Consider the following 19,008-nt stretch of genomic DNA (forward strand, 5'->3'; position numbering starts at 1 on the left):
CCCTCCCTCCTGCTACTCCTAAAAATTACCTATGCAAGAAATGAACACTACAAACAAGACAATTTCACTGGCGTGTGGGATGCTGAACGTGGGAAATTTTTATGGGCTGAAACCTGTGTTTCTATGTGGTGCCGAGGAGGGCAGGCACCAGATCCCTGAAGGCCCATCCATCCTGGTCATTCTCTCCTTGCTTCCTTGCCTACATTTGCTAACCTGTAAGAAACTGAAGGGAAGTTCCTTATAAACAGGGCCCGAAACAGAGCTCGCATGAGGACCCCTAGCTTTATGCACTGTCACGGCCTGGGGTTACCGACCCTGAGCAAAGCTGGCTCACAGGACACTGACCATGGCCCAATCCTCAGCCCGTGGAGACTGGGACCAATTCTCACCCCTTCTAGCAACACTGCAAAGGTTCCGGCCACTGCAGTAGGATGAGAAGACGACATAAAACAGAGTTTGAAAAGAAAGTGGTAAAACTGTCTCTATTTTAGTAGCATGATCATTTATGCAGAAAATTCTAAGGAATCTACAGGATAACTACCAGAACTAACACAATTTTAGCAAGGCCAGAGGATACAAGGTTAATAATCATTCATAATTAATTAATTAATAATATAATAAATAGCAGAAAACCGGAAAATGAAGCTTTTGTGAATTTCATTTATAATAGCTTCAAAAACTGTAAAACAGCAATAAGCTTATCCAAAAAAAAAAAAAAAAAATCTAAGACCTCTACTCTGAAAACCACATAACACTGACGACAGAAATTAAGGAAAATGTAAAGAAAAGGGGAGAGATACCACGTTCATGGATGAAGACCCAATATGGCCATTCTCCTGAACTGATCTATAGACTCAAAGCAATCCCTGTCATTGGTATAATAGGTTTTGTTGGTGGTGGTGACGTTCAAGAAATTGACAAGCCTGTGGTAAAATTCACATGGAAATGCTAGGAACCTGGACCATCCAAAGCAGTCTTGAAGCAGAGGACCTGGGACACAGGACTTCCCTTATCTGACCCCAAGACCTGCTTCACAGCTGCAGCAATTGAGACAGCCTGGTACTGAGAGGCTATCTGACTTTTCACAAAGACACAAAACTGATGAGGAAAGAAAAGTCTTTACAACAAATTGTGCTGGAACTGGAAAAAAACAAAAAAAAAAGAACCTGAACCAGGACTTCACACCACAGACAAACGTTAATTCAAGATGGATTTTACAAACCTAAACGAAAAAGCCAAAACCGCTAAGTTTTTCTAAGAGTAGGATTTATCTGCCTGACTTGGGACTGGCCCATTTTCTTAAACAAGACGCACACTAACCCCATAAAGAAAAAATACAAATCAGCCTCCTCAAAATTAAACTTCTATTCATTAAAAAAAAAAAAAAAAAAAAACTGTTAAGAAATTAAATAGGCAAGTCACAGTCTGGGAGAAAATTATTTGCAAAACACACCTGACCAGACTGGTCTCCAGGATGGAGGAACTCCTTGAGCTCAATAATAAAGAGCCCACCAAGAGCCTCATGAAACAGACCCTGGGCCTCACAGGGCGCCCCAATGGGCAGCAGCACGTGAAAATGCCCATTCACCATGACAAGGGGCACCTCACGCTCAGCAGCTAGGACTGCAGGGACAGACGTGCCGGCACAGCCGTGGAGCCACAACTCTCCCACGTTGCTGTGGGGGGGTGGCGCGTAAACGTACAACCACAGTAGAGAAACGTCTGGCAGTTGCTTATAAAACTAAACATACACCTGCCCTATGACCCAGCATTCCATTCCAAGTATTTACCCAAGAGAAATGAAAACATATGTCCACAAAAAGACTTGTAGAGAATGTGCATAGCAGCCTTATTCACAGCAGCTAAAAAGAGAAAACAGACCAGGTGTCCATCCATAGGAAAGTGGACACCAAACGGTACGGTACGGTTCTCAGCAACAGAAGGGTGCAGACTACGGCTACACGAAGCACGGATGAGCCCAACGCCAAGCTGAGCAGAAGAACCCAGACACAAAAAGAGCACATCCTACATGACTCCTTTTATATGATGTCTAGAGCAGTAAAACCTAAACTCTGACCTGAAAAAGACCAGATGGTGGCTACCTCTGGGAGAGTCGGGACTGGGAAGGGGCATGGGGCATTTCTGGGTGATGGTGATGGTCTGCACCTTGAAAGGGATTCTGGTTGTACAGGTGTAGGCATTTGTCATAAATCACTGAACAGCACACTTAAGATTTGCATTTCACTGCATGTAAATTTTACCTCAAAATAAAAACTAAAAAGAACCATAAACAAATATTGAACTCCAGTGGAATTATTTGGGAGAGAGTGGGCTGAAGTCTGTAATTTACTTTGGAACACGTAGCTAAAACATGGGTTGGTGTTTGGATAGACAGATGAACAGGCATGCGATAAAGAAGTGAGGTGCTCACTGTAAAATATGGATGGTGGGCATAAGGACGCCCACTGTAAAATTCTTCCTACTTTTCTGTACAAAACTTTTCGTAATAAAATACTAAGTAAAATCAACTTCGGAGATGTAGCTAAAGCTATATTCAGAGGCTGACGTACAGCCTTTCATTCCTAAACAAAACATACAAAAATAAATACGTCACTAAAACAAACCTAAAGGAACAAAGACTAAAAAAAGAGAAACTAACAATTTGGAAAACAGAAGAGTAGAAGTGACAACTAAATACAAGAATTCTTGGTGTGGAAGAGACAAAATTAACCAGAAATTAGAGAAAGGGATACAAACAAAGAATGATAAACAGGATATTAAATAATGAGAAGCCAACAACTCTGCTAAGAAATGTTGAAATCTGATGATTAGATGCTTTTATAGGAAAATGAGTGACCAAGATTAACTCAAGTAGTTAAAAAAACACCAACCGTCATGGAAGAAAACTTATACGTCATCAAAAACTTGTAGCCCATGGGCTTCCCTGGTGGCACAGTGGCTGAGAGTCCGCCTGCCGATGCAGGGGACACGGGTTCGTGCCCCGGTCCTGGAAGATCCCACATGCCGCCGAATGGCTGGGCCCGTGAGCCATGGCCGCTGAGCCCGCGCATCCGGAGCCTGTGCTCCGCAACGGGAGAGGCCACAGCAGTGAGAGGCCCGCGTACCACGAAAAAAAAACAAAAAACAAAAAAAAAACTGTAGCCCAGGAACGTTCAGGGCCCCAGTGCTCCCAGCCTATTAACTTTTCCAAATCCATTTTACAAAGAATATTTTGCACAACTGTGAAAAAGAAGATGGATGAATGAATCATTTCCTTAAGAAACATCCAAAATGTGAAACAAAACTTAAAATTAACAATTGTGGAATAAATTGATAAATTTCTCTAAAAATTTAAAAACATACAGTTTCTTTAAAACCTTCAAGGAAAAAATAATGCAGATCATATTCTAACTGCATGAGAACATAAAGAAAAAACCATTTCAAATTAATTTTAAAAGTCAGCAAAACACTAAAAAGACAATTGTAAGAAAAAAATTTCAAAACAATCTTCACAAAAAAACTTTAGAAAAAATCAGTAGATATTCAGCATCAAGAAATATAAGTATCTTTTCCAAGCAAAATTAATAAAAAGAAATCCACCGCACAGACAGGTGCTCAGAAAGGAGGGAGTCACCAACCCCCACAGGGCGGAGGCCCAGGGTCCCCGACCCCACCAGGTGGGTGAAGAGCCGCCTCTGCTGGGGGCCCTGTACTGTCACACGCCCGGAAGCGGGCCTGGAGGGACACACGCAGACCCAGAAAGTGGGAAATTCCATAGGTATCAGAAAACACCCGGCCCGCACGCGCTCCCTTTGCGATGCTTTCCATGGGAGAAGCAGGTTCCTGCAACGTCCCCGGGCGGGGGTGGGGAGGTCGGGGCTGAGGCAAGGCCTTGCGGACCCTTGCGGACCCTTGCACGGGTGACGGGGCCAGCCCCTCCCCCCCACAGGGCCGCCTGCTTGTCATATCGCAAGCGCCCTCCTCCAGGGCCCCAGACCACCCAAAGCGGGCTCCGAGCCAGCCCGGGAAAAGGCCCCACCAGGGACAGGGCCCCGCCAGGGACAGGGGGAGCTTACTCTGCAGCCACCTCTCGCGCCTCAGCTTCAGCTTCTCCTTCTTGGGCAAAACAGCCTTGGCCTTGGCACCTGTGGACAGAGAACACAGGGTGAGCAGGACAAAGCCAGGAGCCCAAGGTGTGCACACAGGTGTAGCTATTCAGGGTGCCCGGCCATCGCGCCTGGCCCCGGCTGCGGGACACCAGGCCCCCCAGGCAGGGCCGCAGCACACCAGGCAGAGCGACTCCAGGCTGCCCTGCTCGCTGGGCCTTAGCTGGTTTCCCCAGAGGTAACGCGGCTTAAGCCCAGGCCACGTTCCACCCGGGGAGCATTCTGTACAGGATCCGACTGTCCCGCAGATTCCCAAGCTGGTACAACACACCACGGCGTCTAAGGAGAAACAGCGCAGAGACGAGCTCCGCGGCGCTCCTGGTCAGCTGGACTTGTCAGTTCAGGATCCCCTGTAAACGCCCGTAACCTGTGACTCCCACGGGGATCTAACCCCTTTCCCAAGAGTCAGATCCCACACGCTACGGCCGTGCCTGGAGCTGGCCTGCTTTCCTCCCCACCCACCCCGACCTCTCAGCCCAGCAGGAAGGGGAGGCGCAGGGCCGTTAGTCACCCTGCGCCAGGTTGGCGGGCTGCTCAGGATGCGGGCGGGTGTGCAGGAGGGTGACAGGAGGGAGGGGCTGCATGGCAGGCGCCCCGCAGGCGTCAGCGGCCGTGGAGCTGTGGGTGAGGGAGGGGATGTCCCCGGGCCGGCGCGGGGCCCAACTGCCCCAGTGGGCTGAGCGCGGCATGTCTGGGGCAGGAGCCTTAGCAAGGGCAGCAGCGGCAGGAGGCAGCAGAGGCGCCTCACACGGGAGCCTCGTACCCGCCCTCAGAGGTCCAGGGAGTCTTCTCTGCCTTGCTCCTGATTCTGAAATAATTTCAAAAGAAAAAAGAGCCTACGACCTGCAGAGACTGACAGAACCGTAAGCGCACGCAGCATCTGAACGAGCGGCAGGCTGGCACGCAGGTCGGGACCCTCCCCGCGCCACCCAGGACCTCTGCCCAGCAGCCCAGGAAATGGGACCCGGCACGCCGACCCTGTGAGGCCCAGGGGACTGGGGAAGCTTCACTCTCACGGAGGCTGCAAGCCCGAGAACGCGGGAGCCTCTGGCCCAGGGCGGCCAACAGACGCTGCCCCCAGGGGCACGGGAGAGAACAAGCGGGAACGGGCATTGTGGGGCCAGGGCGCCTCAGGTCTGCTCACCTCAGCATCCCACCAGGGACCCCGAGGGCATCTGGAGGCTCCAAAAGCCCAACAAGCCCAACCCCCAAGGGCTGGCAAAGCCCTTCAATGGGACAGCGAGGGGCCAGCGGGCCAGGTGAACCAGCCTTAAGAAGGCGGCGGTATCTGGGCAGGGCCGCCACGTCCCCAGGGCTGCGGTCAGGGCTGAGTGAGGGCAGCACGGCTGCCCGGGGCGGTGCTCTATCCTGTCTCTGGACATCTCCAGGGCTGTAGAAGGACATGTATGTCCAGCCAAAGGAAGAGGGCCTGGCTCCATAGTGGCTTTAATGGAAGTTTTCAAACTCACAGGAGAGAGGGTCCTGTGAAGAACCCTTGAGTGTCCCTGACCGCATCCACCTGACCCTGGTACTTCAAGCCAACCCTAGATGGGCCAGTGCCCATCCTCCGGACTCTGGGACCGCAGCCACATGTAAGTTCCCCAGGTGTCTGAGCCAGCCCTGTGAAAGGGTCCCGCCTGCGGACATGCTGCCAAGCACCAAGTGCAAGTGCCCAACACACAGTGAGGCCAAACAACTGAAACATCAGAGCTTGGAGCAGAGAAAAGTGTTTTGCAGGGCCAAGCAAGGAGAAGGGTGGTTTGTGCTCAAAAAACCCCAAACTGCCTGAAAGCCTTCAGCAAAGCATTCTTAAAGGCCCCGTGACGGAGGCGGGTGGCAGGGTATGTGATCAGCTCGTGCACAGCTCTCTGATTGGTTGATGGTGACGTAACAGGGGAGTTAACATTAGGCACCAGAAGGTCTGGGGGCCACATGCTCAGGATCATGAAGTAGTTAATTTCTTCCACTTAGTGGTGGTTTTTAGCACCTGAAAAACTCAGGACATATGCTCAAGGTACTGTTAGCTGGGCACTTCAGAAAGGAGCTACGGCAGACAATGTGCGAGAGGGGTCTGCCCACCCCCCCCAAGGCCCCAAGGGGTCCCGCTCGATTACAGACACACCCCGTGAGAACAGGCCATCCAGGCTGGACGGGGACACTCAGGGGACGCTGGCCAGCACCAAGGAGGCAGCGGCACCACGTCGAGCCTGTCCCGTCCGCTCCCTCCTGAAGCCTGCGTATCACTTCTCTCCATCCCAGCACCAAGCCCCCTCGGACTCAGCCCGGGACAGGCCAAAGACCACAGTGTCCCCCCTCAGAGGAAGGTTCTGGAACGGCAGGAGAGGAGAGGACAGGGCGGTGCTCAGGCCACCCCACCTGGTGACAGGGGAGGAGCACCTGCCGGTGACCAGGCCTGGCCTCACCGACCTGAGAACACGGCTCCAGAAATCGCCACCCCCACGCAGGTGGCTTGGGGGGGCACCTGTCCCTCCTCATGGCCAGGAGGGCCTCCTGGCCAGTGTGTGGAGCACAGGACAGAGGCACTCTGTGCACCTCGTGGGAGACAACCAGGGCTAATACCAGGCCAACGTCCCCCCAGCGGGGCCCCAGCTTCACTGAGCTGCCCACATGAGGGGCCCCGTCTAGACAAAGAGCAGCCTGCGGCCCCTTCCCGGGTGGCATCAGCCCCACCCAGGTCAGGGAGCATCTGCGCACCGGGATGGGTCACAGACACACAGTCCATGTGGGGACACAGAAACAGCTTTCACTTGTAATGTCGCTTCTCTCTTTTCTACAACGTGCACATCCTGTTTTTGCAGCTACGAAATGTTGTTTTTTACAAAAGTAATTTTAACAGGAGGCTGGTCCCTAGCTTTCAAGTCTCCGCCAGCAGCGCGCTGCGCTGCAATGAGGAGCCCCGTGGCCATTCAGTGTGGACGACTCGGCATCCACCCAGGCACTGGCTCAGCTGCCATGGAGCCAGGAGCTCAGACAGGAGCCCAGAGCTATCGCGGAGCACAGGCCAGTAGAACGCCTGCCCTGCCAGCGCCGCACGCAAGCGCCCCCAGGGTCTGGACCCTGGCCCAGACCAAGATCTGGGGCCTTGGCCCACCTGAGGCCTCCTGCACCCATGACCCGAACGCCCCCAGCACAGCACAGCTGGGGCAGGGGTACACAACACACCTATCGTGTCACAGCTCCAAGGGTCAGTGTGAGCCACGGCAGGGTACAGGCCCCACCTGTCATGCTGTCACTGGCCAGTGCCCAGGGTAGACTCAGGTGGGTCAGTGTTCACTCGTGTCTGCCCTCAGAAGAATGAAGGGAGACCACCAGGGTGGGCCAGGCAGCCACTCTGCGGGACTGAGGGCCCAAGGTCCCACCTGTCAGTGGGAGAAGGACCATACCCCACTCTATAGCCGGGCCACCGGGGTGCCACAGAGGGGGGATGGTAACACCGGGAGCAGAGGCCCAGGCGGAGGCTCTGAGAGGGAAGCACCAAGAGAGGTCCTGGAGCTGGGCAGGGAGACCCCTTGTCCGAAGCTCCAGCCACTGGCAGGGGACACAGGGGGCTGCTGGGCCACTCCCATCGCCCACCCTGAGCCCAATATTCCGGCGGGCATGGGCACTTAGCAAACGTTCACCACACTACGTGGACTTCGCTTTTGCCCGCAAAGACACCTCCTAAGGCCACCTGGCCTCCCCCGACGCAAGAATTCAGCCACGGACTTCCCTGGTGGCGCAGCGGTTGGGAGTCCGCCTGCCGATGCAGGGGACGCAGGTTCGTGCCCCGGTCCGGGAAGACCCCACATGCCGCGGAGCGGCTGCCCCCGTGGGCCATGGCCGCTGGGCCTGCGCGTCCGGGGCCTGTGCTCCACAGCGGGAGGGGCCGCGGCGGTGAGGGGCCCGCGTACCGGAAAAAAAAGAAAAAGAATTCAGCCACCCCTGCACCGGCACTGGTGGGATGGGCATGGGGGCTCTCACTGCTCAGCCCAGCACAGGGAAGTGGGGCAGTGGGAGGACAGCGAGTGTTATGATGTGATTTCTTTTGTGTTATAAATTCCTACTCATCCCGTGTGACACACACGTGAGCTGTGAAGACACGTTAGGTGGTTCAAAATGGAGCCACAGTGGCCAACGTGAACCTCCGCGTCAGCTGTTTTGAAACGTCCGCTGTAGGACCGCGAGTGCCTTAGTGATGAACTGAGAGCATTACCTTAGATGAGAAGTGTGATGGGGCACGTACGTCACTGAAACAGAAGAAACAACTGATAAAGCCCAGACCCCCTTCCCGGGACAAACGCTTTTCCTTGAAGAGACCCCTGAGCCCAGCGACTGGAACCGACTCCACGCTGCCGAGAGCTGTTCCAGAGACGCTGCCCAAGGCCCTTCCGCTCAGCCGCGGGGACCTGCTGCCAGCTAAGATGCCGCCTCCTGCCCGAGGACTCCGGCAGTGGTCCGGCACCTCTCCTCTCTGACTACCCGTGTCCTGTGCTGTGTGCCATAAGCCGAGGGACTGTCCACCTCTACCCCCGCGACTCTGACCTGCCTTTCCTGCTGGGCCCTGCAACAAAACAGCACAAGAACTGGGGAGCAGGGTGCGCTGCGGGACACTGGGGTCCCTGTGCACCCAGCTCCTCGGCACCTCGGGCCCATCCACACACGCCTCCTCACAGGGCCACATTGCGGGCAAATCCCCTGTACTTCCCACCAGCCGAGAGCCCGTCCAGGGCTGGAAGAAGGCGCTGGGAAACACCCCGCCTGCAAGGAGGAGGAGCGGCCCGGGGGCCCCAGCCCTTCGCCCTCCGAACCCTGCAGGCAGGCTCCTCCGTGCCCTTCCCTGCTTCCGTCTGTCCAAAAGAACGGGCTCAACGCAGGCAGAGCAAAGAGCCCAGCAGTGGGGCCCTTCCTGTGCCCCAGCTGCCAGCAGGCCCAGAGCAGGGGCCCATGCCTTCCATCCTCTGGTCGAGCACACAGAGCTCAGGCCCCGCTAGTCAAGGTGGCCCTGGAGACAGTGGGCACCCCTCCCAGGGCCTCCCCCCACGGCCAGGAGGCAAGCGCCCAGGCAGCACGCGGGGTGCTCAGAGCCTGTGGCCACAGAGGACGGCAGGCACCATGCACCACGGCCAAGACCAGGAAGGCATCCTCCAGCCCCCAGACCCGCAAATGCCGCTGCCCACCGGAGACCTCCAGGACTCCCCTCAGTGGCCTCAAGAGGCCAGGGAGGCCAAGGGGAGAGGGAACCACCCTGGCCAAAGCGGGTCTCCACGGAGCAGCAGCTCCCTCCAGGCCTTGACCCTTCCCGTTCCTGTTACAGTCGGGCCGGGTGGACATGAGTAAAGCTTAGTAAAGCTCTAAGTGGATTATTCTGTCACAGCCCTGGCGTCACAGCCCTGGCACCATAGCCCTGGCGTCACAGCCCTGGCACCATAGCCCTGGCGTCACAGCCCTGGCACCATAGCCCTGGCGTCACAGACCTGACTTGAAAGGCTAGGCAAGTCCCTCAATGGGGAGCTGCATCGGAAGTCCCTAAAGACAGCCTCTGGGAAGCGCTCAGGTCCGCCTGCGCCCCAAGGTCAGCCCTCCCAAGCCTCCTCTGCTCCTCCAGGCAGGACCCGCTCCAGGTCTGGGCTCAGCCGGGAGACGCAGGGACGCAGCTCTGCTGCCCTCTGCTGAGCACCTGCCTCGGAGGAAACCGAGTTCCGGAGGAAACCGCAGCGGTCGGCCAGCGGGGGAAGCTCAGGCCGCAGGGAAAGGGAAGGTCAGGGCAGAGCTCTCTGCCTGGGTGGGGGAAGGGGGCGTCTCACCAGCACAGCCCACAGGACACGAAGGCGGGTGACGCCAAGGCCAAGTCCCTCCACTGGGGCCTCGAGGCCTGCCTGTCCACTCACCACCGTCACCTCCCCAACCTCTTCCACCCAGAGCCCCCGCAGACGCGCTGCCACCGCCACGTCCTCCCTCCTGCCCTTCTGCTCCCGTGCTCCTAACCAAGCCCGTCCTCCACCCACTCACGTCCCCATTTGAGTCCAGGGACCAGGACTGCCCAGCCCAGGGTACAGGCGGAAGACTGGCAACAGCGCAGGTGCTTTACCTGAGCACGGAGTGGGCTTGTTTCCCGCAGCACCACAGCACAGAGAACACAGAACTGGAGGGTGGTGCCCTGTGCGGGGCAGGATGCGGGAGCCCGGGGGCCACCCCACCCTCCACCCGCCCTCCAGTCCGGATGCGGAGGAGCTGAGGCTGCTCCCGTGCAGGAGCGGATCCTGGGCCTCAGGCCCGACCCTCAGGGCGAAGCTGAGTTCTGCTGCTGGTCGGGGGTGGGGAGGCCCATCACTGCAGAGCCCAGTGGTCCCCCCACAGGAAGCTCAGAGTCCCTGCCTGGAATCAGAAGGAAAACTGGGGGGCAGACCTGGCTCCTAGGCCAGCAGGCCTCCCAAAGGCTCCCCATGGAAGCTAAAGAGATGCCGCCCGCAAGCGGCCCCCCTCCCCAGGGTCAACCAGGCCCCACTGCGTCCAGGCTGCAGGGGAGGGTGTGAGCGCCGGTCTGCGCTGGGAGGGGAGTCCAGCAGACATGCGTCCACCCTGGGGCGGGGAGCACGGGGGACCCACAACCAGGCTCCTCTGGGACCACATGGACCACACAGGCACAGTGGCCAGGGACACAGGGAGCAGTGCTATTTGCGCCTCAGCCCAGGGCAAGGACGTGCTCATCCAGGCAGACAGGCGCCCTCGCCGTCACGGCCCAGCAGGTCACTGAGCAGAGCTGAGTCACTGGATGCCACTTTCCACATGACCTGCCTCTGCCCCGGGCCACCAGTCCCAGCGCAAACCCAGGGGAGCCACGAGGCCCACAGCCCAAGAGATCCAGGGCACTGGCCAATCAGGAGGCAGGTCTGAGGAACCCCAAAACGCAAGAGCAGCTGGAGAAGGAGGCGTGGGTCTGGTGAAAGACACCTGCCACCGGGAACCAGGGCACCTCAGCCAGCAGAGCGCCTCGCTCAACGGGACACGTGGCCGATTACTCCTCCAGCATCACCGGGCACTTACGGAAGCCAGGCCCAGGTGCCGTTCCCCACTTTCCACGTTTACTGACTCATCTGAACCCCAAAGCAGGCGGTACCGAGGACACAAGGACCAGTATCACCCTGTTACAGGTGAGCAGCCAGGGGCCAGAGAGCCAAGTGCCCCGCCCAAGCCCCCAGCTGCGGGCTCCAGAGCACACGCCCCACAACCACCGCGGCCCACCCACTTCCTCCAGTCCCCCGGGACTCTGCCAGCCGCAAGGCCGCAGAGCTCACAGCAGGCAGCGCTCTGCGCCCCAGAGCCCGGGCCCTCTCCTTCTGTAAATTTTCTTTAATTTTCTGTATATTATGACACTCTGACATCCTTAATAAAAACAAAACAAACACCTTTCTGGCTGGAGAGAGACTGCTTTCTGCGGGCTGGCCAGTCCCCGTCTTCTCTCTCCTGGCCACCCTGCTGCCTTCCCGCGGGCCCTGCGCGCCACGCCCTGGCCTCTAGGGCCTGTGAGCATGACGAGCCTTTTCCCGAGCTGCTCTCTCTCCTGCACGGTCACAGCCCATAGGCCACCTCAGAAAAGAAAATAAACCCTTCCTTCCTCCTCTCCCTGTCCCCCCTCCACGCCCTGTGGTTTTCAGGCCACACCACCCAGATTTTAAGTGCCCCCTCTGATGGGAAGTGACATCTGCTCTTTCTGGTTGGCCATGCTCTCCGGGCAGCCAATGCTGTGGGAGGCGGCCTGGAATTTTGTAAAACCCCTCAGATTTAGTACGAAGGCTCAGGGGCAACTGAGGTCTGCCTACCGCACGCTGAGACAGTTCCGCAGATCAGGACCGCAAGGGCTGATCAGGAGATCTGGATGACAGCCCATCACAGCTCAGGACTGAGAGGACATGGGGGCTTCTATGCTCCTGCAGCCGCGAGGCAGGACCCACTAGGTCCTGGGCCAGTGTCCTGAACCTGGCAGCATCGGAGACCCCTGGAGGGGGTGTGAAAACAAGGTTCCGCAGATCTGGGATGGGACCCCAGGGATGCTGGTGCTGGCCAGAAAAGCCATCAAAACTGCCCGGTACACAAACCGGGCAGTGAACACAAAGAAAGTTGTTTGATCATGTGGGTCACCAAAGGGACCTGAGAGGCCATGGTTCCGGCCCCCCCAGGCACACCCTGCCCGCCCAAACGCAGGCAAGTCCCTGAGGCACCCCCTATGGGAAAGGACTCAGGCAGGTCATGCAGCCAGAGCTGCAATGTGCTCTGCGGAATCCATCCCAAGAAACAGCAGGAGAGTCTGAGGGCCGAGAATATGGTACCCACACACACACCACTTTGGATGTCAGGATTACTTTGCGCTGGAGGCAAAGAGAATCAGCAGGTGCAGAAAGAAGCCATCTGACTAAAAACAGAGAATTCTGAAATGAGGACTGCCATGTATCCCCTCTTCCGAGGAATTCTCACGGCCATGAGGACACCAGAGCCGGCACCATGTGGACCTGCATGAAGCTTCCTCTATGTATTCACACACCTCCCCCCACCCCAAGTTTGCCCTCAGAAGCCCACAGCATCACTGCTCTTCGCGAAGATGCTACAGAGGCCCAAGCGCTCACCACCACGTTGAGTTACTCCTCACTGAGGTTCCTCCCATGTGATGTGACCTGCACACAGCAGTGGTTTGTTTTCCTCTTGTTCATCTCTCTTTGTCAGTCTAACTTGCAGGGTCCTAGCCAAGAACCTAGGAGGGTAGAGGGGAGAAGGCTTCCCTCCCTACAGCTTCCACATACAAGGAATGGCAAGGAGATTCAGATAATCTCCCCAGTGAAATTAAAAAAAATCCAAAGCAGTGATGCAAACAGCATGACCTCATGGGAGATGCCTGATGTAAGCCGTACCTGTGAGATAACTACAGCTTACAACTGCAACAGCTGTTTACAAACTGTAGATGGAAACCCAGAAAAACTAGGCCAAAACCCTAGAAGCCCTGCCCCGGAGGCCAGAGTGCTACCCTCAGGGCTACAGACGCTTTTATTCTCAATGGCTCATCTGTAAATGTGCAGCTCACGTATGCAGCATCAAGCTTCTCTCCAGGAAGTGGTGGCAGCGCGCGGCCACCCGGGCAGGAGGGTCGCTCGTCTCCTCCAGGAGCAGCCCAGACAGGACGCTGGAGCCAGGGACACCACAAAGCCCCGAGCGGGGGAGGGGCAGTGGGGAAAAAGACCCCCCCACGTGATAAGCACGTGAAGGAAAAGGGGAGCGGGGGCTGCAACGCACCCTTGTTCCCACCTGGTTTTGACTGAGGCAAGCACCAAGACGGGAGATTCTTTTACTTCGTTTATCTGAAATAAGGAATTACCACTGATCTGTTTAGGTGTGATAATGGCCTCGTAGCTGTGTTTATGTCTTTTTTTCTAAGAGCTCTTAAAAATACTTACTAAAGAATTCTTGAGGGAAACGCTGTTTGTTTCAAAATAACCCAGTACTGTGTGTGCTGAAAACAGAGGATGGGCACATGGACTGTCTTATACCATCTTCTGCTTAGTACATCCTTAAAATTTTCCACTAATAAAACAAATCTCTTTGAAGTGCACAGGCGCACCTGCAGTCTGCTCTGGCCCGTGCCTGCGAGCACGTGCAAGCGGGCCTGGCACCCGCCCCTGAGGTCCGCCCTGCCTGCTCTCACCTCTCCTGACGGAGGCGCTGCTCCTCGCGTCCACGTCCAGCTTCTGCACCAAGGCACTGGGGTCTATCGTGGTCCCGGCAAACACAGTGGCATTCATGAAAGCCCACTCCTGAAAGGGAAACAGAGGAGACCTAAGACCTGCTCTGTGGCTTCAGAGACCCCTCGGCGAGGGCCGGACCCCGTCTTTTCCAGAGCGGGAGCTGGAGAGGAGCCCGAGGCCACCCCAGCTCAGACTCCAGAGCTCTCAAGCCACATCCTTTCTGCAGCCTCAGTTCACCACCCAGGCCTGCATCCTGGTTGCGGGACCCTCTGAGACCAGATGCAGGATCAGTAATGATTATGAATTACACCCTCAACACTCAGGAGCCCTCGTGAGAGGAACCAGGTTTCCCCCCAAACCACCCACCTTCCTACTGTCCCTCCCGTTTCACAGCCACTGTTCCATCTCAGCAATCTCACTGTTTCCCACCCCCATTCATCCCACATCAAGATTTCAAAATCCTCCAGGTCACCCTGCCCATCACACCGTGCTGACCCACACCCCGCCTCCCAGGCCTGGCCAGCTCATTCGGGTCCAAGCTCCAGGACAGGGGCCTTGGAAGGGGCGTCAATAACACGGGGGCTTAGACACAACCTCTGAGCAGACGCCGCCGGGCAGCAAGCCGCCCTGGCCCGGGGGAAGCTTCCAGGAAGCGGCGCCATGGCAGGCTGGAGGTGGTGTGAGCTGAAGGCTGCACTGGCTCAGGAGTGGTCAGACAGAATGGCAAAGCCACTAGTCCCTGTGAAGGCGGGTCAAAACATCAGCTCCCTGAGCTATGAGAGCAGCCTCCCAGCCACACACGTGTGTCCAGCGGTAAAGGGCAAAAGATCTCTGCGGCCACGGGGGCTTCAGCACAGTCTGCCCAGTGAGAGGCTTGTGCTGACCCAGCCGCCAGGCTGAAAGATAGATAGGAAGAAACAGGAGCAGGGAGGTGGGAGGCCGTGCACTGGCAGGGAGTGGGCCCTGAGGCACAGGGCAGCCCGGGGCCAGGCCAGCCAGGAGGTAAACAGCACCCAGCCCCCCAGCACCACCACGCGCTGCCTAAGACAACCAGTTTTCAACAACAACAGAGCAGGGCCTGTGCAGAGAAACTGGGAAGCAAGACCTAGGCGACAGAAGCTGCTTCTGAGGGGCCCACATGTTGCACTTGGCAACAGCCTCATAGCGGCCACTGTAAATATGCCCAGGACTAAAAGAGACCTTGTCTAAAGAACTACAGGAAAGTATGACGACAACATCTCATCAAACAGAGAACATCAGTAAAGACACAGAAATCATTCAAAACCAGAATTCTTAAATATGCTACAAGGATATACTGCACAGCGCAGGGAATATAGCCAATGTTTTATAGTAACTGTAAATGGAATATAACCTTTAAAAATTGTGAATCACTATGTTGTACACCTGTAACTTATATAACATTGTACATCAACTATATCTCAATTTTTTAAAAACAGAAAAAAATAAAATTACAGCAGTCAATTCAGTGTGGCACTGGCATAAGGATATACAAACAGATCAACAGAACATATTAGAGTCCATAAATAGACCCACACATATATGGTCAATTGATTTTTGACAAAAGTTCCAAGATAATTTAATGGAGAACTCCAATAAATCATGTGGAAACAAAATGATATTTATATGGGGAAAAAAATGGTTCTCAACTCCTACTGTATACCATAACAAAATATATATATATATGTTTTTTATAATATATATTTTTATAATATATATATATATAAGTAAATAAAATTCTGGAGTCAAAAAGTACGTTAATCAAAACGAAGAATTTCACTACAGAGATTCAAAAGTAAATCTAAGCTGACAGAGGAAAAAAATCAGTGAATATGAAGAAAGATCAATAGAAATTGTACCATATGAAGAAAAGACGGAAAAAGAACAGAGCTTCACAGAAAAAAAGGAATAGAAATAACCTTACACAACAGCCTTGCAGAAAAACAAATAGAGCCTCAGAGCACCATGCGGCGTGCCAAGCTATGTACATGTAACGGAAGCACCAGAAGTAAGAGGGACAGAACAGGGCAGAAAAAGTATTCGAAGAAATTATGTCTGAACACTTGCCAAAGCTGATGGAAAACCCTAACCTATACATCCAAACTCAATGAACTTCAAGTAGGATAAACAAACTCCAAACAGAACAAGCACAGCGATCTACACCAAGACACGTCATAGTCAAAACGTTTAAAGGCAAAGAGAAAATCTTGAAAGCAGCAAAAAATGATTCATCACATACAAGGGAACCCCAATAAGATTAACAGCTGACTTCTCATGAGAAACAATGGAGGCCAGAAGGCAGTGGGATAACATAAAAGTGGTGAAAGACTATAGTCAACCAAGAATCTTATATCCAGCAAAACTATCCTTCAAAGATGAGGTAAAATAAAGACAGTCCAGGATAAACTAAAGCTGAGAGAATCTGTTGCTAGTAGACCTGCCTTGTAAGAAATACTAATAAAGTTTTTTAGGCTGAAAGCAAATGATACCAGCTTGCATACATAACAATAACAGCACAACAAGGGGATAAGACGGAATGGAGTTAAACAGTAGTGAAGATTCCGCCTTTCACTTGAATTAAGATGTAAATACTGATGTACATCGTGAGCCCTATGTCAACCAGCATGGGACATCCACTGACAAAAAGTCTCTCCATGACCAAACTCTGCTCAGACTCCCCTGAGCTTTTCAACTAAACCTTCACTTTTCACAACACCAAAAGTAAAAACAACAAGAGAAAACAAGATAAACTGGACCTCATCAAAATTAAAAACTTTGTGCTTACAAGGACAATATCAAGAAAGTAAAAAGACAACCCACAGAAGTGAAAAAAAACATTTGCGAACCATATATATCTGATAAGGGTTTACTATCCAGAATATATAAAGAACTCTGACAATTCAACAAAAAGACAATCAACATAATTTTTAAATGGGCAAAGGGCTTGAATAGACATTTCTCCAAAGATATACCGTCAACAAGCCCATGAAAAAAATCCTCAACATTATTCACTGGCCCTTAGGGAAATGCAAATCAAAACAATGAAATACCACCTCACATCCAGCAGGATGGCTATAATCAAAAAGACAGACGATAACAAGTGTTGGCGAGGATGTGGAGAAATTGGAACCCTCACTTATTGTTGGTGGGACTCTAAAATGGTGCAGCCATTGTCGAAAGTAATCTGGTAATTCCTCAAAAAGTTCAACATAGAGTTCCATACATCCTAGCAATTCCACTCCATGCATCCACAGAAAAATCTGTACACAGCAGCATTATCATGATAGCCAAAAGTCTGATACAACCTAACTATCCAACTTATGAATGGATAAATAAAATGTGACATGGTCTGGTATACCCACACAATGGAATATTTTTCAGCCATAAAAAGAATAAAGACAACAAAGAAATGGATGCTACAAAAACAGTACTATAAGGATGAATTGCAAAAGCATGCCCAGTGAAAGAACCCTGACACAAAAGGCCACATATCGTATAATTCCATTTGTATGAAACATCCAGAAGAGGCATATATATACAGAAAGCAGATTCATAGTTGCCAGAATGACTGAATGACTGATAATACGTATAGGGTTTCCTTTTAGGGTGATGAAAATGTTCTGAAATCTGTAGTGATGATTGTGCAAATCTGTGAATATACTAAAAGAAACAAAAATCCCATTCAATTGTACACTTTAAATGGGTGAATTTTATGACACGAATTCTACCCCAATAAAGTTTTTATGAAAACCGGGGCACTGATGCCAGATCCTGGGTTCAAACATCAGCTCCTCCATCAGCAGCTGAATGTCCTTGGTAATTTATTTAAACTCTCAGTTTTTTCCTCATTTCAGCAAAATGAGGGTTGGGGCTGTTACGAAGAAGCAAAGCGCACAGCAAGTGCTTAACAAACATGGCTGCTCTCTTTAGCATTACTGATCCAAAGCCACAGTCCCCACAAGCCAGCAAGATTCTGTCCACTGTCCCGGCGCTAGCCCCTTGGTTACAAACACCAGTAAATGCTTCCAGGAAGCTCCAGGGTCAGCACCTGGATAAACAAATCATGGTCTCACCAAACAGTGGAACACTGTTCCACCACAAAAAGGAATGAAGCATTGATACACGTCATACAACCTGCATGAGCGCTGAAAACGCTACGCTAAGCCCAAGAAGCCAAACGCAAAGGCCACGACTCCATCCATAGGAAATGTACCGAACAGAGGCAGAAAGATCAGTGGTTGCTTAGGGCTAGGTAAGATGCGGGGACGGGGGGACTGCTACAGAGTACAGGGTCTCTCCAGTTTGCTCTTCGTTTTTTTCGTTAATCCTGGGAATTCCCTTTCCTTTCCTCGGAGCGCAGCTACGATACACAGGAATTTTTGCCATTTTCGCGCATTTCTACACATGGGGATGGGAGGTTTCTGGTCCTCCCTCGCAGAATTCCAAACGCAGAGCAAGTCAACGCCTCCCAGGCCGTCGCGCACCTGAGCAGCCAAGCCTCGGGGTCCACGACACTTCGCGGACCAGGAAGGCCCGCAGGCCGCGCGGTAAACTCCGCCGAGTCCCAGGGCGGTCCCGGGGTCGCGGGGACCCTTCGGGGGCGACAGGGGGCGCCCACAAAGCACGCGGGGCTGGAGCCGGCCCGGGACCCCCGAGGCCGCAGAGTGTGGAGCCCCGACCCCGGCCCGCGGCCCCCTTCCCCCACCCGCAGCCCTTCCCCACTCCCAGGACCCACGGTGTCCCCAGCTTACCTTCCCCCCGACTCCGCCAGCCAAGGCCTGCAGAGAGGCCGCCTCCCGGGCGGGGGGCGCGGGGCCGGTCGCGGCCTCCCCCGTGGGCCTCACGGCAGCCTTGTGCACCCGGGACCACAGGCCCCTCACTTTCCCCATGTCCACGGCGGAGAGCCACAACCGGCCGGAAGCCGAAGGGCACACGCGGCACAGGCTGCCGGAAGCTGGTCCTTCGCTCTGGCTGCCCGGCGGAAACAAGAGCCGCTGTGGCTGGAGTCCGCCATCCTGCCCCCGCCGGCCGCGAGGCGCCGGAGAGGAGTGGGGCGGGGCCGCAGAGGGGCGGGGGGGGGGGGGGGGGGGGGG

The 19,008-nt window shown here is 54.1% G+C and overlaps 1 protein-coding gene across 1 annotated transcript in view; it reads right to left on the minus strand.

The window, feature by feature from the left end:
• SLX9 (SLX9 ribosome biogenesis factor) overlaps nucleotides 1-18,804 on the minus strand; it is a 27,705-nt gene extending 8,901 nt beyond the window's left edge. Inside the window, exons 1-3 of the mRNA XM_007452507.1 lie at nucleotides 18,667-18,804; nucleotides 13,858-13,966; nucleotides 4,077-4,145 (exon numbers count right to left, since the gene is read on the minus strand). Of these exons, the coding sequence (XP_007452569.1) occupies nucleotides 4,077-4,145; nucleotides 13,858-13,966; nucleotides 18,667-18,804 (316 nt within the window). The remainder of the gene's footprint in view (nucleotides 1-4,076; nucleotides 4,146-13,857; nucleotides 13,967-18,666) is intronic.
• Nucleotides 18,805-19,008: the final 204 nt, after the last annotated feature.

This window comes from Lipotes vexillifer, unplaced genomic scaffold (assembly GCF_000442215.2).
Source record: "Lipotes vexillifer unplaced genomic scaffold, Lipotes_vexillifer_v1.1 scaffold545, whole genome shotgun sequence".
In the NCBI taxonomy this organism is placed as follows: Eukaryota; Metazoa; Chordata; class Mammalia; order Artiodactyla; family Lipotidae; genus Lipotes; species Lipotes vexillifer.